This window comes from Bos mutus, chromosome 7 (genome assembly GCF_027580195.1).
Source record: "Bos mutus isolate GX-2022 chromosome 7, NWIPB_WYAK_1.1, whole genome shotgun sequence".
NCBI lineage: Eukaryota > Metazoa > Chordata > Mammalia > Artiodactyla > Bovidae > Bos > Bos mutus.
Window position 1 is genome coordinate 92,108,887 of NC_091623.1, and position 23,799 is coordinate 92,132,685.

Genomic DNA, 23,799 nt, shown 5'->3' on the forward strand with positions numbered 1-23,799 from the left:
TGACTCGGAACCAGCAAGGTGAAATCTCGCAGAGAGCCGCAGCTCTGAGCGCCAGACTTTGCAACTCCGCAGCTCGGCGTGCCTCTGTCCGGAGCTGCAGAGCGAGCGGAAAAGAAAGCGTTACGTCACCCCGCAGAACTGGAGGAGTCTGTGAGTGACAGCACGCCTTGGGCGGAAGTGCAGGCTGTTTCAGCGCGCGCAGGCGCAACTCGCGATTACGCCGTTCGGCGTGGCTTGTTATCTCGCGAGATTTTAGATTTACGAGAGGGTGGGGATCAGGTTTCCAAAACAGCGACTACCTTTAAAGTGTTTACGGAAAGCAATTCTAAGAAAGATTGTCTCACCTGCTTCTGCTAAGCCAGCGCTTTTACTAGCTCGCCGGGGGCCGGTTACTTCCTAGGCTTCCGTGTGATTGCTGGAGATAGGCCGTCCGTGCTGAAATAGTGTTTGTTTCTGGAAACATCTCGGAGTCTCCCAGACTATGTTCTTAAATCTGGAGCCGATAAAAGAATTCATAACTAATCATGCCTGTGGATTTTAAAGTACCTGAATCAGTGGCGTGAGGACGTGCTGCCCACTATGTAATTCTGTGTTTGTTGATAGTTAAAGTGTCCTTAGGGGGCTTGTGACTCACGGTCTGTTTGTGTTTTGGAGACTTCCTGAGGCAACAAGGGTGATTTCTTTTATAATGTGTTAGGTGTAGGTATAAATGTAAACAGGGAACGTAGTGTTCTTCGGGAGGCCCGTGTTCATTGAAGACCGTTGTCTGAAAGACAAATGGTCTGATTAACCTTTAACTGAAGTATTACACCCTGCCACTAATTTGCCAGTAATTTTTTAGTTTGGAATTAAAAAAAATTCACCTCTACTGTTCAGGTAACTTTTCTACTTGCCTCTTTAGGTTGTCAGGTAGTCTTAACATGGATTTATAGTACTTCAGACTAACAGTGTAAGAGCTTTCACTTCTGTTCATTTCCATTTATTAATAGGGTCAATTTGGTAGAGTATCACAATCATTAAAATTAAAATTATATTCTCTAAAATATCAGCACCTGCATCTTAAGTTTAAGGGGACACGCTTAAAATGTGATTAACATATAGAAAATTCACTTTATTTCTTTTGTACTTATTGTCTCCCTCACCTAAGATTGGAAGGTCCATGATAATTAGAAGTCTAACCGTGTGCTCATCTGGTCCCAGTGCCTCATATCAAAACGTGGGAGATAACAAATATTTGGTAATTGAATGAAAAAATTGACCCATCGGAAGAATATAATCTAAATCCTCTAATAATTTGTGAGAGAAAATACATTCTGTATTGCCTTAAAATGAAAGAGAGTCACTTGATAGACATTTCCTCTCCAGTCAAGGGTCCTACTAATTGTTAGGAGGCCGGAAGTTTGCAAACAGCAGATGTGAATGTGTCCCATTTGGTTTCAGCAGACTGTGATATTGCATATCATGGGGTGGAATTTAAATGCTTGACCCCAGTTTGGTTTTTCATGCTAAGTCTGAAGGGAAATTATGCACTTGCACATAATTGTGCTTTAGTTCTTTGTTCTGTAATGTGTTGAAGAATGTTCAGTTCAGTTCAGTGGCTCAGTTCTGTCCAACTCTTTGCGACCCCATGAACTGCAGCACACCAGGCCTCCCTGTCCATCACCAACTCCCGGAGTCCACCCAAACCCATGTCCATTGAGTCGGTGATGCCATCCAACCATCTCATCCTCTGTCATCCCCTTCTCCTCCTGCCCTCAATCTTTCCCAGCATTAGGGTCTTTTCCAATGAGACAGCTCTTTACATCAGGTGACAAAACTATTGGAGTTTCAGCTTCAACATCATTCCTTCCAATGAACACTGAGGACTAATCTCCTTTAGGATGGACTGGTTGGATCTCCTTACAGTCCAAGGGACTCTCAAGAGTCTTCTCCAATACCATAGTTCAAAAGCATCAATTCTTCGGCACTCAGCTTTCTTTATAGTCCAACTCTCACATCCATAATTGACCGCTGGAAAAACCATAGCCTTGACTGGACGGACGTTTATTGACAAAGTGATGTCTCTGCTTTTTAATATGCTATCTAGGTTGGTCATAACTTTCCTTCCAAGGAGTAAGCGTCTTTTAATTTCATGGCTTCAATCACCATCTGCAGTGATTTTGGAGCCCCCCAAAATAAAGTCAGCCACTCTTTCCACTGTTTCCCCATCTACTTGCTATGAAGTGATGGGACCGGATGCCATGATCTTAGTTTTGTGAATGTTGAGCTTTAAGCCAACTTTTTCACTCTCCTCTTTCACTTTCATCAAGAAGCTCTTTAGTTCTTCTTCACTTTCTGCCATAAGGGTGGTGTCATCTGCATATCTGAGGTTATTGATGTTTCTCCTGGCAATCTTGATTCCAGCTTGTGCTTCCTCCAGCCCAGTGTTTCTCATGATGTACCCTGCATAGAAGTTAAATAAGCAGGGTGACAATATACAGCCTTGATGGACTCCCTTTCCTATTTGGAACCAGTCTGTTGTTCCATGTTCAATTCTAACTGTTGCTTTCTGACCTGCATACAGGTTTCTCAAGAGGCATGTCCGTGCTGATGTATATATAATTTCCAGGATGATCTATTTCCTCTTTTTGAAGAAAAGTTTCCAGTGTGCTAGTCCCTTAATTGTACCCAATTTTAGTTAACTCATGGATATGAATTTAACATGCTGGCTTCTGCATAATGCTTTATTTAATCCTATATAACCTGAGGCCGGCCATGCTTATACATGAGAATAATCCAAATATTGCTTTGCATTTCAATTGCCTGTGAGTTTTATGATGCTCAAATAGCTTTATCACAGAAAATAATTTGAGATAAATTGTGGGAAATTTAGATTTTCAAAAATTATGATCTATTTCAGTTAGTAAACCTTGAAATAGAAGGTTGTCAGAGATAATTGAAAGAATCAACTGAAGTTACCCCAAAAGTATCTACCTCCTTCAATTGTGAAACATATTTTCTGCCTTTACTTTAATACATTTTCTGAATGTCATTTATAAGGGGTAATTACACTGATCCTAGAGCTAAGAGCACTGCAATATCACCATTACCTTAATGTCTGTTGATAAATTCAGTTTTTTTTCATCAAATCCATTTGACATATAGAAACCATTGAGTTAATAAAAGAATTACACTCCTGTGGTTGTTCCATAGAATATCTGTGATACTGGTGAACCAAATATTTCTGTGAAGCAGTAAATTGCCCACTGTGGGAACAAGCCTCAAAGGGCTTCCTACCTGTGATAAAGGAGTATCACGATCAGGCTAGTGCTGTATGTTTGAAAATTCCTTTTAATACACTTTCAAGTTCCTTATACTATGGAGGTTATGTGGGTGTTGGGAGAAGCCTTGTTTATATTTTGGAAACTGAAAATTATAGGAGTGAGGAAATAGCAAATGCCCCCCAAATATACCTTATATACTGTTCCAGCAGTATACAATCAGTAAAAAGCAGGTTAACGATAATGTAGCAGCCTCTTGTATCAAACAGGAAGCTTTCTATAGGAAAAAAGGTCAACCTACACTGGTTTAAACAATAAGAAAATGTGTTATCTCAAAAACTAGATAGTCTAGAGTAACTCTGTCCAAGAGAAATACAACGTGAGCCACAGGTGAAAGCTACATATGTATGTTAAATTACCTAGAGGCCATATTAAAATGCCAAAAAAAGCACATTAAATTAATTTCAATAGCATTTTATTTAACCTAATTATCAAAAATATTGTTAAACATGTAATCAGTATAAAATTATTAATGACATATTTTACAATCTTATTTTTTACTGACTCTTCAAAATCAGGTGTGTATTTTACACTTAAGGCACATTTCAGTTTGGACTATCCACTGGCCCAATGGCTACATGTGGATGGGTGGTTACAGTATCAGACAGTGTAGTTCTAGAAGTATGGCTGCCTCTAGGCAGGATAGAATCATGGTCTGGCATGAATTGTTAAACTGTTGCTAATTTTGGAGAATGAGCATTTATTTATATTTTCGTATTTTTTCAGCCTTACCCTCACCTCCTTGTAAACTTCCAAAGTCTGTGGTCATAAGAAACCTGCCAGCAGTAACTGAGGAACTTCCTTCCTTGTCCATGGTAAGTTCAGAGAGTGGTTCTTTCCAACCAGAATCTGTCTTTCAGTTTGATTGGACCAGCTTAGACCATATGCCTATCCCTGGCTCAATCATAGTCACCAGCACCAGAGGAATACCTTAAGCCTGTATTTTCAAAATGGTGGGGAGGAAAAGACATTCACTGATGTCTGATTCACTGATGATTGTTGCACCTGTGGGATCTACTGGCATCTCATGGGTGCTGCTAAATATCCTATAATGCATAAAACATCCTCCCTACAACAAAGTTATCTAACTCAAAATATTGCAGTAGTACCAGGGTTGAGAAACCTTGCCCCAAGCTTGTTATTTTTTAACTCATGGTTTTTAAAAAGACATCTATTTACTTGGCTGTGTTGGGTCTCAGTTGCCACACTCAGGATCTTCGTTGTATCCTTTGGGGTCTTACTTCCCAGACCAGGGGTTGAATCCATGTGCCCTGCATTGCAAGGTGGGTTCTTAACCACTATACCACCAGGGAAGTCCCACACTGGGACTATTTTTTAATTATTCATTGCTTTAATACATATTCCTAAACACGGGCAAGAGGAATGAGATCACCAGTATTGGCTTAGATCTATCAGAACCTACTATCACTGTGAATAGTTTCAGCTGCCCCTTAAGTACACAGAGGGTGGCCCTCTAAAAAGGAAGTGTTGGTAGAGAGGAAAGGGCATGGGCAACTGTCATAATCTATTTGGATTGCTGTATCAAAATACCATAACTTGAGCGGCTTATAATCAATGGAAATTTATTTCTCAGATCTGAAGGCTGAGAAGTCTGAAAAAGGCAATGGCAGCTTTGGTGTCTGATGAGGGCAGGCTTCCTGGTTCATAGGCGGTAGTCATTTTTTGCTCTGACCTCACATGGTGAAAGGGATGGGGGAACTCTCTTTGGCCCATTTTACAGAGGCACTAATGCCATTTATGAGGACTTCACTCTCATGACCTAATCACCTCCCCAAAGCCCTACCTCTCAATACCATCACATTAAGTTCCAACAAATGAATTTTTTTGCAGGGTGACATAAATATTCAGTCTATAGAGGTAATCAGTAGTATCCATGAGAGAGCGGATTATTATGAGGATTATAATAGTATATGTAATCTATATACTACTAATCAATTCAGTCGCTCAGTCATGTCCGATTCTGCTGCCCCATGAATCGCAGCACTCCAGGCCTCCCTGTCCACCACCAACTCCCGGAGTTTACTCAAACTCATGTCCATCGAGTCAGTGATGCCATCCAGCCATCTCATCCTCTGTCGTCCCCTTCTCCTCCTGCCCCCAATCCCTCCCAGCATCAGAGTCTTTTCCAATGAGTCAACTCTTCGCATGAGGTGGCCAAAGTACTGGAGTTTCAGCTTTAGCATCATTCCTTCCAAAGAAATCCCAGGGCTGATCTCCTTCAGAATGGACTGGTTGGATCTCCTTGCAGTCCAAGGGACTCTCAAGAGTCTTCTCCAACACCACTGTTCAAAAGCATCAATTCTTCGGCGCTCAGCCTTCTTCACAGTCCAACTCTCACATCCATACATGACCACAGGAAAAACCATAGTCTTGACTAGACGGACCTTTGTTGGCAAAGTAATGTCTCTGCTTTTGAATATGCTATCTAGGTGGGTCATAACTTTCCTTCCAAGGAGTAAACGTCTTTCAATTTCATGGCTTAAATCACCATCTGCAGTGATTTTGGAGCCCCCCCAAAATAAAGTCAGCCACTGTTTCCACTGTTTCCCCATCTACTTGCCATGAAGTGATGGGACCAGATGCCATGATCTTAGTTTTCTTTTTCTTTTTTTTTTCTTTTATTTATTTATTATTTTTTTTCATGATCTTAGTTTTCTGAATGTTGAGCTTTAAGCCAACTTTTTCACTCTCCTCTTTCACTTTCATCAAGAGGCTTCTTAGTTCCTCTTCACTTTCTGCCATAAGGGTAGTGTCATCTCCATATCTGAGGTTATTGATATTTCTCCTGGCAATCTTGATTCCAGCTTGTACTTCCCCCAGCCCAGCGTTTCTCATGATGTACTCTGCATACAAGTTAAATAAGCAGGGTGACAATATATAGCCTTGACGTACTCCTTTTCGTATTTGGAACCAGTCTGTTGTTCCATGTCCAGTTCTAATTGTTGCTTTCTGACCTGCATACAGATTTCTCAAGAGGCAGGTCAGGTGGTCTGGTATTCCCATCTCTTTCAGAATTTTCCACAGTTTATTGTGATCCACACAGTCAGAGGTTTGGGGATAGTCAATAAAGCAGAAATAGATGTTTTTCTGGAACTCTCTTGCTTTTTCCATGATCCAGTGGATGTTGGCAATTTGATCTCTGGTTCCTCTGCCTTTTCTAAAACCAGCTTGGACATCTGGAAGTTCACAGTTCACGTATTGCTGAAGCCTGGCTTGGAGAATTTTGATCATTACTTTACTAGCATGTGAGATGAGTGCAATTGTGCAGTAGTTTGAGCATTCTTTGGCATTGCCTTTCTTTGGGATTGGAATGAATACTGACCTTCTCCAGTCCTGTGGGCACTGCTGAGTTTTCCAAATTTGCTGGCATATTGAGTGCAGCACTTTCACAACATCATCTTTCAGGATTTGGAATAGCTCAACTGGAATTCCATCACCTCCACTAGCTTTGATCGCAGTGACGCTTTCTAAGGCCCACTTAACTTCACATTCCAGGATGTCTGGCTCTAGGTCAGTGATCACACCATCATGATTATCTGGGTCATGAAGATCTTTTTTGTACAGTTCTTCCGTGCATTCTTGCCACCTCTTCTTAATATCTTCTGCTTCTGTTAGGTCCCTACCATTTCTGTCCTTTATTGAGCCCATCTTTGCATAAAATGTTCCCTTGGTATCTCTAATTTTCTTGAAGAGATCTCTAGTCTTTCCCATTCTGTTGTTTTCCTCTATTTCTTTGCATTGATCGCTGAAGAAGGCTTTCTTATCTCTCCTTGCTATTCTTTGGAACTCTGCATTCAGATGCTTATATCTTTCCTTTTCTCCTTTGCTTTTCTCTTCTCTTCTTTTCACAGCTATTTGTAAGGCCTGCCCAGACAGCCATTTTGCTTTTTTGCATTTCTTTTCCATGGGGATGGTCTTGATCCCTTTCTCCTGTACAATGTCACAAACCTCCATCCATAGTTCATCAGGCACTCTATCTATCAGATCTAGGCCCTTAAATCTATTTCTCACTTCCACTGTATAATCATAAGGGATTTGATTTAGGTCATACCTGAATGGTCTAGTGGTTTTCCCTACTTTCTTCAATTTAAGCCTGAATTTGGCAATAAGGAGTTCATGATCTGAGCCACAGTCAGCTCCTGGTCTTGTTTCTACTAATAGTATATATAATATATATATACATAATATATATATATATATAATTCCAAAAGAACACAATGGCCAATAAGCACATTAGAACATGTTTAACATTACTAATTATTAGGAAATGCAAATGAAAACAACAGCCAGGTACCACCTCATACCCACTATGATGACTGCTATAAAAAAAACAGAAAATAATAAATATTATCGAGGATGTAGAATCAGGAAACCCTTGTGTACTGTTAGTGGGAATGAGGTAAAATAGCATAGCCACTGTGAAAAACTGTCAGTGGTTCCTCAAAAAATTAAAAATAGAATTACTATATGATCCATCAATTCCCCTTCTGTGTATAAACCCTAAAGAATTGAAAGCAGGGTCTGTAAGAGATCTTTATCACCCTTGTTCATAGCTGCATTATTCACAATAGCTAAAAGTTAGATACACCCAAGGTATTTATCAACCAGTGAATGCATGAGCAAAATGTGATATGTATACATACAATGGAATATTATTCAGCTTTAAATACAAAGGAAATTCTTTTTATAAAATTGAAATATAATTGACCTCAGTTCAGTTCAGTTCAGTTCAGTCACTCAGTCGTGTCCAACTCTTTGCGGCCCCATGAATCGCAGCACGCCAGGCCTCCCTGTCCATCACCAACTCCCGGAGTTCACTAAAACTCATGTCCATCGAGTCAGTGATGCCATCCAACCATCTCATCCTCTGTCATCCCCTTTTCCTCCTGCCCCCAATCCCTCCCAGCATCAGAGTCTTTTCCAATGAGTCAACTCTCCGCATGAAGTGGCCAAAGTACTGGAATTTCAGCTTCAGCTTCAGTCCTTCCAATGAACACCCAGGACTGATTTCCTTTAGAATGGACTGGTTGGATCTCTTTGCAGTCCAAGGGACTCTTAAGAGTCTTCTCCAACACCACAGTTCAAAAGCATCAATTCTTTGGTGCTCAGCTTTCTTCACAGTCCAACTCTCACATCCATAAATAACCACTGGAAAAACTATAGCCTTGACTAGACGGATCTTTGTTGGCAAAGTAATGTCTCTGCTTTTTAATATGCTATCAAGGTTGCTCATAACTTTCCTTCCAAGGAGTAAGCATCTTTTAGTTTCATGGCTGCAATCAACATCTGCAGTGATTTTGGAGCCCAGAAGAATAAAGTCAGCCACTGTTTCCACTGTTTGCCCATCTATTTGCCCTGAAGTGATGGGACCAGATGCCATGATCTTAGTTTTCTGAATGCTGAGCTTTAAGCCAACTTTTTCACTCTCCTCTTTCACTTTCATCAAAAGGCTCTTTAGTTCCTCTTCACTTTCTGCCATAAGGGTGGTGTCATCTGCATATCTGAGGTGATTGATATTTCTCCTGGCAATCTTGATTCCAGCTTGTGCTTCCCCCAGCCCAGCGTTTCTCATGATGTACTCTGCATACAAATTAAATAAGCAGGATGACAATATACAGCCTTGACAGACTCCTTTTCCTATTTGGAACCAGTCTGTTGTTCCATGTCCAGTTCTAACTGTGGCTTCCTGACCTGCATATAGGTTTCTCAAGAGGCAGGTCAGGTGGTCTGGTATTCCCATCTCTTTCAGAAAATTCCACAGTTTATTGTGATCCACACAGTCAAAGGTTTTGGGATAGTCAATAAAGCAGAAATAGATGTTTTTCTGGAACTCTCTTGCTTTTTCCATGATCCAACAGATGCTGGCAATTTGATCTCTGGTTCCTCTGCCTTTTCTAAAACCAGCTTGGACATCTGGAAGTTCACAGTTCACGTATTGCTGAAGCCTGGCTTGGAGAATTTTGATCATTACTTTACTAGCATGTGAGATGAGTGCAATTGTGCAGTAGTTTGAGCATTCTTTGGCATTGCCTTTCTTTGGGATTGGAATGAAAACTGACCTTTTCCAGTCCTGTGGCCACTGCTGAGTTTTCCAAATTTGCTGGCATATTGAGTGCAGCACTTTCACAACATCATCTTTCAGGATTTGAAATAGCTCAACTGGAATTCCATCACCTCCACTAGCTTTGTTTGTAGAGATGCTTTCTAAGGCCCACTTGACTTCACATTCCAAGATGTCTGGCTCTAGGTGAGTGATCACACCATCGTGATTATCTGGGTCATGAAGATCTTTTTTGTACAGTTCTTCTGTGTATTCTTGCCACCTCTTCTTAATATCTTCTGCTTCTGTTAAGTCCATACCATTTCTGCCCTTTATCGAGCCCATCTTTGCATGAAATGTTCCCTTGGTATCTCTAATTTTCTTGAAAAGATCTCTAGTCTTTCCCATTCTGTTGTTTTCCTCTATTTCTTTGCACTGATCACTGAGGAAGGCTTTCGTATCTCTCCTTGCTATTCTTTGGAACTCTGCATTCAAATGGGAATATCTTTCCTTTTCTCCTTTGCTTTTCACTTCTCTTCTTTTCACAGCTATTTGTAAGGCCTGCCCAGACAGCCATTTTGCTTTTTTGCATTTCTTTTCCATGGGGATGGTCTTGATCCCTGTTTCCTATACAATGTCACGAACCTCCATCCATAGTTCATCAGGCACTCTGTCTATCAGATCTAGTCCCTTAAATCTATTTCTCACTTCCACTGTATAATCATAAGGGAATTGATTTAGGTCATACCTGAATGGTCTAGTGGTTTTCCCTACTTTCTTCAATTTAAGTCTGAATTTGGCAATAAGGAGTTAATGATCTGAGCCACAGTCAGCTCCCAGTCTTGTTTTTGCTGACTGTATACAGCTTCTCCATCTTTGGCTGCAAAGAATATAATCTGATTTCAGTGTTGACCATCTGATGATGTCCATGTGTAGAGTCTTTTCCTGCATTGTTGGAAGAGGGTGTTTGCTATGACCAGTGTGTTCTCTTGGCAAAACTCTATTAGCCTCTGCCCTGCTTCATTCCGTATTCTAAGGCCAAATTTACCTGTTATTCCAGGTGTTTCTTGACTTCCTACTTTTGCATTCCAGCCCCCTATAATGAAAAGGACGTCTTTTTTGGGTGTTAGTTCTAAAAGGTCTTGTAGGTCCTCATAGAACTGTTCAACTTCAGCTTCTTCAGTGTTACTGGTTGGTGCATAGGCTTGGATTGCTATGATATTGAATGGTTTGCCTTGAAAACGAACAGAGATCATTCTGTCATTTTTGAGATTGCATTCAAGTACTGCATTTCGGACTCTTTTGTTGACCATGATGGCTACTCCATTTCTTCTAAGGGATTCCTGCCCACAGTTGTAGATATAATGGTCATCTGAGTTAAATTCACCCATTCCAGTCCATTTTAGTTCGCTGATTCCTAGAATGTCGATGTTCACTCTTGCCATCTCCTGTATGACCACTTCCAATTTGCCTTGATTCATGGACCTAACATTCCAGGTTCCTATGCAATATTGCTCTTTACAGCATCAGACCTTGCTTCTATCACCAGTCACATCCACAGCTGGGTATTCTTTTTGCTTTGGCTCCATCCCTTCTTTCTTTCTGGAGTTATTTCTCCACTGATCTTCAGTAGCATATTGGGCACCTACTGACCTGGGGAGTTCCTCTTTCAGTATCCTATCATTTTGCCTTTTCGTAGTGTTCATGGGGTTCTCAAGGCAAGAATACTGAAGTGGTTTGCCATTCCCTTCTCCAGTGGATCACATTCTGCCAGACCTCTCCACCGTGACCCACCCGTCTTGGGTGGCCCCACACGGCATGGCTTAGTTTCATTGAGTTAGACAAGGCTGTGGTCCATGTGATCAGATTGACTAGTTATCTGTGATTATAGTTTCAGTGTCTGCCCTCTGACCTACAACACTATATTAGTTCCAGGTGTACAACATAGTCATTCAGTATTTTTGTACATTACAAAATAATCACGACCACTGTAAGTCTAGTTGCCATCTGTCACCATACAAAGTTATTATGATTTTATTGACTATACTGTATTCCCCATGCTATCGATTTCATCCTTGTGACTCATTTATTTTGTAACTGGAAGTTTGTACCTCTTAATATTCCTCACCTATTTCACTCATCCCCACACCCTTGTGACAGCCACCTGATTGTTCTTTGTATCTATGCATCTGTTTGTTTTATGTTTTTCTTTTTTCGGTTCCCCATATAAGTGAAATCATATGGGATTTGTCTTCTTCTGTTTGACTTACTTCACTTAGCATTATATCCTCTATGTCCATCCATGTTGTAGCAAATGGCAAGATTTTTTTAAAAGATTTATTTATTTATTTTATTTTTTACCTGTGGTGACTCTTCATTGCTGCACTTGGGCTTTCTCTAGTTTTGGGAGCAAAACTTTGTTGCGGTGCACAAGCTTCTCATTTCCCTGGCTTCTTTTATTGTGGAGCATGTTCAAGGGCTTCAGTAGTTGTGGCACATGGGCTTAGTTGCTGCAGAGCATGTGGGATCTTCTGGGACTAGAGATGGAATGGTGTCCCTTGCACTATAAGATGATTCTTAACCACTGGACCACCAGGGAAGCCCAAGATTTTGTTCTTATTTATGGCAGTATACATATGCCATATGTACATATATGTACACCACTTCTTATTTATCCATTCATTTATTGTTGGACAGTTAGGTTGCGTCCATATCTTGGTTGTTGTGAATGGTGCTGCAGTGAACATAGCGGTGCTTAATCTTTCCAAATTAGTGTTGTTATTGTTATTATTGTTATTTTCAGAAACATACCCAGAAATGGAATTTCTGCATCATGTGGTAGTTCTGTTTTTAATTTTTTTAGGAACCTCATTCTCTTTTTAAAAAGGAAGGAAATTCTGATATAATAATGCAACATGGATGAACTTTGAGGATATTATGCTATGTAAAATAAGCAAGTAAAAAAAAGACAAATACTGTATGATTCCACTTATATGAGTTATTTAGAATAGTCAAAATCATAGAGACAGCAAGTAGAATGATGTTTGCCAAGGGCTGGAGAAAGAGGAGAATGAGGAATTACCATTTAATGGGTAGATGGTTTCAGTTTTATGAGATAAAAAAGAATTCCAGAGATGGATAATTGTGATAGTTGCATGACACTATGAATGTACTTAATACTACTAAACTGTACACTTAAAATGGTTATGTTGGTAAATTTTGTTTTATGTAAAATCATAATTGAATAATGCAATTACTGATACTTTAAATTTTTTGTTGGTATTTTCTACTTTTTATAGTGGTGATTTCTTTTATATTATAGAATATACAGTGAGAATTTCCTTTTCTAATGTAAAATTGTTTTTACAATGGATAATTTCTTGAGTAAAAAATGTTTAAGAAAAAGAAACTTCAGTAGTATTCTTCAAAAGAAAATGTCAAGAGGGAAATTGTGTAAGAATTTTAAGCTGATGTGAATTTTAATAAATTTAAACATTTGTTTTAAATTTTGTAGAAATACCATTTTATTGATATTTTATCAAAAAGAAATAGTGACCGGTAGCCTTTATACTGAACCAACTGGTATTTTAAAATAAATCCCGGAAATAAAGGAGGACTTTCAGAAATAACAAGCGGTAGATATCCTACTGGACCTCTGGGTGCCGCTGTCGGCCAATCCGTGGCTGGAGTGAAACAAAGGGATCCACTAGCGATTCTGACGCAGCAATGTCCGCAGACTTTTGAGAAATGCACCAGGAGCAGACTGCACACCATCTCTCCCGCAATCTGCTCCAGATATCTGGGTCTAGAAGGTGAGAAAGAGCCGCTGCCTTTTCTTTCCAGCGCACTTTGGTAATCCGAGGAGCAGCTGTAGTGAGGTGTGTTCAGACCTACAAAGCAGCATCAAGAAGAGATGGAAGTCTCCTTACAGGGAAGACACGGGAGCGAAGGAAGCGCTCTTTCTTTCCCGATGTCTTTGTTCAACTTAGTGAACTGCGCAGAAGAGGCACTGTGAGATTCCTTCCGGGAGACGTAGCCAAGGATTTAAAAGTGGGGATTCGCGCCAAAGATCTACCTCTCGGTGACCAGAACCATGGGTGAGTGCTGAGCAAGGAGCAGGGAGGAGCAAAAGAATGACAGGATAGATGTAGCCAATAGGCCAAAGGGAGTCCCTAGGACCCTTGAATTCTGAAACCTTCACTGGAAATTATTTTACATAATAAAAGTAGTTATATAAATATTTTATATTTTATATATTTATATATTTTATGTAAACTATTTCTATTAAAGTAGGGCTTCCGTGGTGGCTCAATGGTAAACAATCTGCTTGCCAATGCAGGAGGCTCAGGTTCGATCCCTGGGTTGAAGCGATCCCCTGGAGAAGGAAATGGCAACACACTCCAGTATCCTTGCCTGGGAAATACCATGGACAGAGGAGCCTGGTGGGAGATAGTCCATGGGGTTGCAAAAGAGTAAGACACGACTTAGCAACTAACCAACAACAATTTACCCTAGATATAAATAACATATGGCTTTGAGCACAGCCATTTTGTATTGCAAATTCTGGAAAATATCTTAATAGGAGCAAAGTTTACTTCCAAACTGCAGTAGATACGGATGCCGCAAATAATTCTCTACAAGTTTATCAGATTAGTTTCAGTTAGACAGCTCTCTTACTGCCAAAAGTAAAAGAGAACACTGGGGCAGTAAACTCTCTGGTTATTTATTGGGAAAATCTGGACCAGTGTAGCAGAGCTGTCATCACTTAGTGGTTAAGAGAAGATTCAGGGGAAGATGCAGGTCTTGGATGCCAAAGCCAGTCCTCCCATACTGAGCTACAAGAGTACAGCAGTCTGTCTGCCAGAGAACCTCCTTGTCTGCGTTCTTCAGGTGATCCCTGCAGACCTAGATGACACCCTTAAGGTAGAGTTCTCCACTTTTCACAGTCTCACCAGGCATACAGAATATATTCCATAATGACGGCACTGTCTTTGACTTTGAAGAATGACAGTTACATCACAGCATAGAAGAGAAGACTGGGGACAGTTAAGGGCCTTTTTCACAATCCTGGTTGAAATGGGGTTGAGAACTATAATGCAGTGCAGGTGACTTTCAGCTGGATGTTTAGTCTTATTAGAGATAAGAACTATAGTTGGTGTAATCAAAACAACAGGACTCAGAGACTTGCTTGAAAAGAGCAGTGAAAGATATAGAGAGTAATAAACAGAGAGCCAAACAATTCACCAATGAGAATTAGTAATTCTTTTAAACCACTGGCAGATGAAGTTCTAAACTGGGGGCTGACTTGGAATTATGAGGTAACTGACAAGGACAAGCTGTCCCTCTCCTCCCACACAAGCATCAGCCTGAATATAACCCACATCAGCAAAAACGCTCTAGTTTTCCAACAGGTCTACTGTATGGTCCAGGAGACTGCAAGCACTCACCCAGCACCCTTTAGTGCTGCCCATTGCACACTTTAGTGCTTCCAACTCAAATTTGGTGCTCTAAGTACATCCTGTTTTTCCTGACCAGTGACCTGGTGCTGTTGTCTGACATGTCAGCGAGTGTAGAGCACAATGGTGTTCAATGCAGCCTACCTTTGAGCTGACGCTATGCCCCTCGACCAGGGCTCAGTGACATCCTGAGTCAGCCTGTAATAGTGGACTACCACTGCCAAAACTTAAAGAACACTCACTATGCCAGGAGTTGCACCTGGAAGTTGTGTCCCTCTTCAGTGGGGCACTGCTTACTGTGCAGCCGGACTACCTGGTCGCCAAGATGGACACTGACTGGGCACAACACCTGCCTGTCCTGCAGGTGCTTCAGACCACCTGATCTGACTCTTCAACCTGAGGATGCCCAAGAGTCAGATGCCCACTGGGGCACTATGGATGACAGGGATGTTGCTCTTGGGGACTTGCTGGTCACTGTGCTCAATGACAATATTCGTCACACTGCCGCTGGTCTTTGCAGGAGCTATGGACAGACTTCCATGACCACCTGGCACCTCCTACCAGAGCTGCAGTTTTACCTGGTTATGGCCTTTTGGCCTTGATCTCCATGCTCTTCTTCCTACAGTGACTCTGGCCATAGCCCAGTGCCTGCACTGCTCTTCCAGCCCTGCTTTCAGCCTGGTCCAAGCCTGGATTTGGAGTTGCTCCCACTTTAGCAGGAGAGATTTGCCCTATTCTTACTGTCAATTTATGGCTTGACTTCAGATCTTGCAATCTTAATTTCTTCAAATTAACTTGGAAACCTTTTAACTGGATAGTTTCTGTAGTACCATCAGTGAAGCCTTAAATATTACATTGGATTCAAATGTATACGTGTGAATTTTAACACTTTTACTTCATAAATATCCTGCTGTAAGCAGTTCTGCTTACTTTTGTTGTCTTTAGAGGTGAGGGGAGCTCTACAAATTCACTTGCTAGTTTCTATGTATATTTTGATTTGTTTCATTAGCCAGAAAATTCCTTTGGGCAAAATTTTGTGCCTATTAATGTATGGTCTGAGAAGTTATGTTTCCTGCTGAAGAGTTCTTTCTTCGAAATATTGAAGGAAGTTCACGGCATCTTTAAGTTTCTGCTCTTGGGCTCCATTATACTTGTCTTTGAGAAGTGGAAAATTGTAGATTTGGTTATATAAGAACATAGATTGTCTCTCCCAAGAACTATTCTGGCCTTTGTTTCCTTTCTTTCATCATTTTCCAGACCCTTCTTAGTCATGGTGTCCATGGGTTGGCTGCCAATATCTAGCCCAATTTGTTCCTGAAAAATGTCAACCTCTAGAATGCAGAGATCATTCTTTCCTAACTTCTGTGTAAGTTTAAATAAATGACACTAAGTCTGAGACATTTTAGTTAGTAACCATTTACTAATTTTGCAATGAGTAAAAGAAGGAAGGCAGTATAGTTTTAAAATCTTGCTATTTTAGAAAACCAACTTCTTTTGGAGAATGTATTAAGTGTGGATGTAGGAAAATACATGTTATTCTAATATAGACTAAAAATAAAGATGTGGCATTTTTATTTTCAGTTTTGAAAAATAATATCACTGCCTCCTGTGTCTCTTAAAGTCTAAATTAGATATTCATGTGACATTTTTCCAATGGAATGTCAAGAACCCAGTGTTTTTTGTTTGGTTTGGTTTGGGTTTTTGGCCACAACTCTTAGTGCCTGGACCAGGGATCGAATCCATGTCCCTTGCACAGTCTCTCTTCTTTTTTTTTTTTTTACAGAGTCTTAATCATTGGACTGCCAGGGAAGTCCCAGCCCAGTGTTATTTTATTCAAAATATATTACTTTCAGCTGAGTTAAAGGTCTTTTTAAATTCCATATTAAAGGTATTTTTAAATCCACATAATACATAGATACTACAGTAAAAGAAAAATAGGATGGAGTAAAAAATATGTCCTTCAAAACTCCCAAGATTTCTGCTAAATATTCAGAGCACAACATATAGGAGGTAGGACAGTCTGATGTATTAAAGTCTTGCTTACACTCTGAAAATTTATTTTTCCTTTTAATTTTTTTTTCATCCTCTAGTCAAAGGGCAATTACTCTTCTCTATGGCCTGTGAGATGACCAGGCGGTCAACATACATTCCAGAGGTGGAGGGATGATTAGTCTCCTTTGTGTTATTTCCCAAATAGCAAACAGGGAATGCTTGGGAATTCCCAGGTAGTTTGGGAATACTACTGGAATATCCAACAGAGCTTGGATTCTACTGTATGTTACAATTTAGCAGTAAGTAGATGTAATTAATTAATGAACATAGTAGTTTCTCCTTTTCATAGTGTTAATGTATTATGCTTAGCGAGTTTCTTGACAATAAACTAAGACTTAAGGAAACGTAGATCAGCTGAATGAGAAGAGAAAGTTCAAGTATTATCTAGGAGTGCAGTAACTGGTTAGGACTCTGGGTGCCGCTGTTCACCAGTCTGGAAGATGAAGGCAGCACGCATACACCCAGGGCGGGAGGGGGACTTCTTGAACCACCATCACTGCCGGATTGAAAAGTCTTTCTGAGGCTGCCCTGATCATACTTCTGGACCACTTTCTGCTCTGAATTCTCCTGAAAATTCTGTTTAGACTCAGAGAACAGGGAAACACTACTCTTGGTGCTGGACTGAGAGAATACGAAGCAAGAGAGCAATGGCGATTCGAGTGAAGGTGCTCGGCTGCCGCAGGCTGGTCCTACTGTACCTTTTTCTGGGGCTGTTGTTGGAAGCCCAGGCTGGGAAGATCCGCTACTCGGTGTCAGAAGAGACAGACAAAGGTTTCTTTGTGGGCAACATCGCCAAGGATCTGGGGCTACAACCCCAGGAGCTGATGGAGCGCCGAGTCCGAATCGTCTCCAGAGGTAGGAAGCAGCTCTTTGCTCTGAACCCGCGAAGTGGCAGCTTGGTCACCGCGGGCAGGATAGACCGGGAAGAGCTCTGCGCTCAGAACGCGCGGTGTCTGGTGAGTTTTAACGTCTTAGTAGAGGATAAAATGAAGCTTTTCCCTGTTGAAGTGGAAATAATTGATATTAATGACAACACTCCCGAATTCCAGTTAGAAGAAGTGGAATTTAAAATGAATGAAATAACTGCTCCAGGTACCAGGATCCCCCTGCCTTCTGGGCAAGACCTTGATGTGGGTATGAATTCGCTCCAGAGCTATCAGCTCAGCTCCACCCCTCATTTCTCCCTGGATGCTCAACAGGGATCTGATGGGTCCCAACAGCCGGAGATGGTGCTGCAGAGTCCCCTAGACAGGGAAGAAGAAGCTGTCCATCACTTCCTCCTCACTGCTTTTGATGGGGGCAATCCAGCCCGTTCAGGAACCCTCCGAATTCGGGTTCAGGTGGTGGATGTAAATGACAACCCTCCAGCGTTTACACAAGCAGTGTACCACACGAGTGTACCCGAGAACGTGCCTCTGGGCACTCGGCTGCTCATGGTAAAAGCCACAGACCCAGATGAAGGTGCCAATGGGGAAGTAACATATTCATTTCATAATATAGACCAAAAAATGGCACAAATATTTCACTTGGATTCTAACACGGGAGAAATAACAAGTCAAGAACCTCTGGATTTTGAAGAATACACAATTTATCCAATGGAAATTCAAGCTCAGGATGGTGCAGGCCTCATGGCCAGAGCTAAGGTGCTGGTCAAAGTTCTGGACATAAATGATAATGCCCCAGAGGTAACCATCACCTCTGTCACTACTTCAGTCCCAGAAAACTTTCCTCCTGGGGCCACAATTGCTCTTATCAGTGTGCATGACCAGGACTCCGGAGACAATGGTCACACTTCATGTTCCATTTCTGGAAATCTACCCTTTAAATTAGAAAAGTTAGATGATAATTATTACCGTTTGGTGACAGAAAAAACAATGGATAGAGAACTTACCTCCCAGTACAACATTACAGTAACAGCAACAGATCAGGGAACTCCGACTCTATCTACTGAAACACACATTTCACTGCAAGTGACAGATGTCAACGACAACCCCCCTGTCTTCCCCCAGGACTTCTACTCCACCTACATTCTAGAAAACAACCCCACAGGTGCCTCCATTTTCTGCGTGACAGCCCATGATGCAGACAGTAATGAGAATGCACAGGTCGCTTATTCCCTGGTGGAGGATACCATCCAAGGAGTGCCTCTATCCTCCTATGTCTCCGTCAACTCAGACACTGGAGTCCTATATGCCTTGCGATCATTTGACTATGAGCAGTTCCAGGACCTGCAGTTGAGATTGATGGCTCGTGACAGCGGGGACCCACCACTTAGTAGCAACGTGTCTGTGAGCATATTTGTGCTGGACCAGAACGACAACACACCGGAAATCCTGTATCCTGCACTCCCCACGGATGGTTCCACTGGTGTGGAGCTGGCACCCCGCTCTGCAGAACCAGGCTACCTTGTTACCAAGGTGGTGGCAGTGGACAGAGACTCTGGCCAGAACTCCTGGCTATCTTACCGCCTACTCAAGGCCAGCGAGCCGGGACTCTTCGCGGTGGGGCTGCACACGGGCGAGGTGCGCACAGCGCGGGCCCTGCTAGACAGAGACGCGCTCAAGCAGAGCCTGGTGGTGGCGGTCCAGGACCACGGCCAGCCCCCTCTGTCGGCCACCATCACGTTCACTGTGGCTGTTGCTGACAGCATTCCAGAAGTGCTGGCCGACTTGGACAGCATTGAAACTTCCTCCCACCGGGACAACTCCAGCTTCATGCTGCACTTGGTAGTGGCTGTGGCCGCGGTCTCCTGCGTCTTCCTCGCCTTTGTCATCGCGTTGCTGGTGCTCAGATTGCGACGCTGGCACAGACTGCGTGCGCAGACTTCAGCAAGTGTATTGGCGGGCTTGCCCACCTCTCACTTTCTGGGTGTGGACGGGGTGCGGGCTTTCCTGCAGACCTATTCGCACGAGGTCTCGCTCACCGCGGACTCTCGGGGGAGTCACGTGATCTTCCCGCAGCCGAACTACGCCGACACGCTCATCAGTCAGGAGAGCAGTGAGAAAAAAGATTTTTTGTCAGTACCCCAGTCTTTACTTGAAGACAAAAAGGAAACATTTTCTCAGGTAAATCTTTTGTAGTAAATTTATCTAGATAAAGATAATTTCTGTGTTTACTTACTTGCTTTCATTCTTTACTGCTAAAAAGTCTCTATTTCCCATCTTTGTGTTTGTCTTTGTGTTTATATTTACAGATCATGGGAAATCATTATTAAGTGTTTCTATCCAAGTATAATTGTTTTTTTCATTGAAAAGGAGATCCTAATTAATCATAATGTAGTTGGTTGGGACAGAGTTGTGGAAAGAGCATTGCATCAGAAACAAAGAAATTTGGCTTCTAACGTTTTCTTGCTTGCTTCTGGCCAAGTAATTTTTTCTTTACCATGCTCTTATCTGACAATGATAGAGTTTGACTAGGTCTACAAATATTTATGTGACTGATTCTGTTTTTGGATATCCTTAGATTATAATTATCTCCTCATCTACTCCTAAATTTAATGTATATGTCATCTATTGGGGTGCTGTTTTATTTGGGAATATTTGAAGAGGTAAAGATTGTCTAAAGTAGTATTTTAAGTTGTGTTAACATAAAATTATGGAAATTTAGGTAACCTGAAAATCTAAACTATTGTTGAATATCTTATCCCTTTGTTTACTGGTTTATTTATATATGTTTTATGCACACTTAAGAATACACCAAATGTTTAAGTAAGTTACAAAATGAAGTAATAAAATGGACGACAGAAAATTTTCTCTGCAATGTGAGAAATAGTTTGAAGCCTCCTGACTTGTATATTATGCCTGTAATGTAAACAACTAACAAAAATTAAATATATATTCCACTTTAATGTATTAGCTCTTCACAAGAAATGCATCATAAGTCCATGCTTTAAAATACTCGGTTCCAATAAATTAAAGAAATACATAAAATATAAAATGAAAAAGCAAAAGCATAATAAGGCAAAAATAAAAATAAATAAATGGACCAAAGATGGGACAGAAAGTGGTGAGCCAGGCTAACACTAAAGTGGGAATTCTGGTCTTGGACTTACCTTGATTGGACAAATCTGTATACAATCTTATACACAACAAATATAGAATGACCATTTTTATATGAAAATATGGAGAATCTGCTGCTGCTGCTGCTGCTAAGTCGCTTCAGGCATGTCCAACTCTGTGTGACCCCAGAGACGGCAGCCCACCAGGCTCCCCCATCCCTGGGATTCTCCAGGCAAGAACACTGGAGTGGGTTGCCATTTCCTTCTACAACAATTTAATACATAATCATCACATGCACAAAAGGTGGCAGAGAAAATTTCAAAGTACCAATAATATACGTGCTTTATAACATGTGCTTAAATCACAAAGTGGGTAGTAGGGGGATAGGGGAGAGTTATTAATAATAAAAAGGTACAGACCTTGCATTGTAAGAAGAATAAGGCTGTAGGACCCAATATATAGAGTGGAGACTATAGTTGATAACATTATATTGTATAATAGAAATTTGCTAAGAGTGTAATTTAATTCTCTCTCTCACACACACAAAGGTAAGTATGCGAAGTGATGAATGTATTATTAGCTCAGTAGGAAGAATCCTTTCACAGTTTGTATATATATCAAATTATCATGTTGTACACTTTAAGTATCTTAAAATTTTATTTAAAATTGTAAAGCTGGAAAAATCACAAAGCAAATACTTTAAAAAGAAAACAAAATGAGCATTTAAATCTATACCACTAAACTACTATTGGATTTTAAAAATCACAATGGAAATAAAAATTCAAAAATTAAAATATTATTTATTAAAATTGTGGAATGCCTCTAAAAGATATTTAGGGTTAAGTTTATAGGCAACCATAAGAATTTCAAAAAACAAAGTATTAAAATTAGTGAAGTTAGCTCAACAATCAAGAAATAAAGCAAGAAATATAATATCAGTATAAAGAAAATAACAAGAAAGGGAACAGAGTATAAATTATTGAAATGCAAACCAGAGAGAATTCTGATGGCGAAGCAACAGAAGCTGACACTAATGGAGAGAAATTGAATCTTCTGTCAAGTTAAGTGCTGGGACTAATATTGGCTAGGCAGATAGCAAGACTAAAATTCATTTTAGAGATCTTAAAAGAAGACCCCAAATTCTGATTATAGACCAAAGACCTGGAAAAAGAAAAGGAAAAGCAAGTGAGCCTGGGAAAAAATAAAACAGCTTAATACGAAACAAGAAGCATGAGTGGGAAATAATATACTGTGTAAAACCAAATGTTGTCAAAGACAAAGAAACAGAAAAAATCTTTAGAGAAACTGCAAATAAGGGATGTCAAGTGGTTACTTAATGAGACTCAAAAGTATCAAAAGAGTGTTGAAGAAAAAGTTTTAAGAAACAAAATAGAGGTTCTACTAGAAAACATGGTGAGTCGATAAGAACTGTTTCCAATAAATATTTCATCAGTGTTCTCAGAGAAATGGATTGAAAATGAAAAAAGTTCAACAGGGAAGAATTCAAAAGGCAAAAAGCCTGAAATGAGACCAGAAGTGTGCAATCTTGCTGAAGAATTGATTCGAAGTCCTATCTACTGTGACTTGTGACTAAATGGAGTTTATTAATTATGGATGCAAGAATATTCCAATGTAAGAAAATCTAATATAAAACTTCATATGAAAAGGTTAAAGATAAAAGCTGTTCATTTCAATAAAGGCATAATAAAGGTCTTGAGAACATTCAACACATGTTTAAAATCTTTTAGCAAACTGAAAACTGAAGGAAATGTACTTAAACTGACAAAGAATATTTGTCAAAAACTTATAGAACTATCCAAAGCAATCTACAGATTCAATTCAATGGCTATCAAAATCCAATGCCTTTTTTATAGGTAGAAAAAAGTCTATCCCAAAATTCATGTGGGGTATCAAGGGACCTCAAATAGCCAAAACAGTCTTGGAAAAAGAACAAACCACCTTAAGTTTCCTTCATGTTTTTGCTGCCTCTCACTCCAAGCATTCTAGTTGGTTAGTCCTTAGTTCTAGAACGCTACTCTAGCCTCTTTCTTGATTCAGTCATACCCTTTAGGATCCAGGTTCAATCCTGTCCTGAAAAGTGTTTTCTGACCACCCCTTCCACCCAGGCTGAATATCCTTCCTATGTATTTTCCCATTGCCCAGGGTTTCCAACCATCATAGCAGTTGTCATACTCTATTAAAACACTCCGTTTACTGTGTCCTCCCTTATCATGTAAATTCCCTTGAGAACTGGGACTGTGTTCATCAGGTGCACCAGTTCTGTCTACAGTATCAATCAGGCAAAGTGTCAGGCAAAGGTTAGTCACTCAGTTAAGTGTCTGATAACTCAATAATTTAAATACAGGTTATGGAAAAAATACAGGTTTCGAAGTTCAATACTAAGCCATTAAGCACAGAAATTTAAAATATATAACATTAGAATATAATGTAGCTAATGTTTTTAGATTAATCTTACTTTCTCCCAATATGGAATTAGAGGTTGAAGATGTTTGGTCTAAGGGCAGAGGCTACCTGATTAGTGCCTCCAAAGTTCAACAGTGTTTTCCTTGCTACTATAAAGATCACATTCATTCACACCATTCTTATTCATTCTGAAGGAAAAAAAAGACTCCTGACTTGAAAGAGCAATCTCTCAGGTATCTTAGAACTGTACAATTCTTCAAAGCATCTTGAAAGTGACAGGAGTAACACGAAGTAACTGGATTTGCCTGGGAGAATGCAGAAATTACTTAGGCCTCTGGGCGTCGCTGTTGACTACCTAAGAAGTAACCCCGAGACATCCAATCCAACATTACGATTTCCATTACACAAAGGGCTGGGCATTTGGCCCGCAAGGTTCGGGGCGGCAAAGAAATTCAGTGCAACAGCCCACTAGTTCTCTCCACAAAGAC

General features: G+C 40.5%; 1 protein-coding gene across 2 annotated transcripts; it reads left to right on the forward strand.

Annotated features, from left to right (window-relative positions):
• The first annotated feature begins 8 nt into the window (after positions 1–8).
• Positions 9–23,637, forward strand: LOC102277898 (protocadherin gamma-A1). 2 transcript variants are annotated; one of them, XM_070374503.1, is made up of 4 exons: positions 9–150; positions 4,047–4,135; positions 13,225–19,954; positions 23,506–23,637. In XM_070374503.1, exons 3-4 carry the CDS (start codon positions 17,537–17,539, stop codon positions 23,521–23,523), a joined length of 2,436 nt encoding a protein of 811 aa, XP_070230604.1. In that variant the 5' UTR covers positions 9–150; positions 4,047–4,135; positions 13,225–17,536; the 3' UTR covers positions 23,524–23,637. The 2 variants fall into 2 exon arrangements, with proteins under 2 accessions (XP_070230604.1, XP_070230605.1); XM_070374504.1 differs by lacking the exons at positions 9–150; positions 4,047–4,135 and having other exon boundaries at positions 13,030–13,478; positions 13,721–19,954.
• Positions 23,638–23,799: the final 162 nt, after the last annotated feature.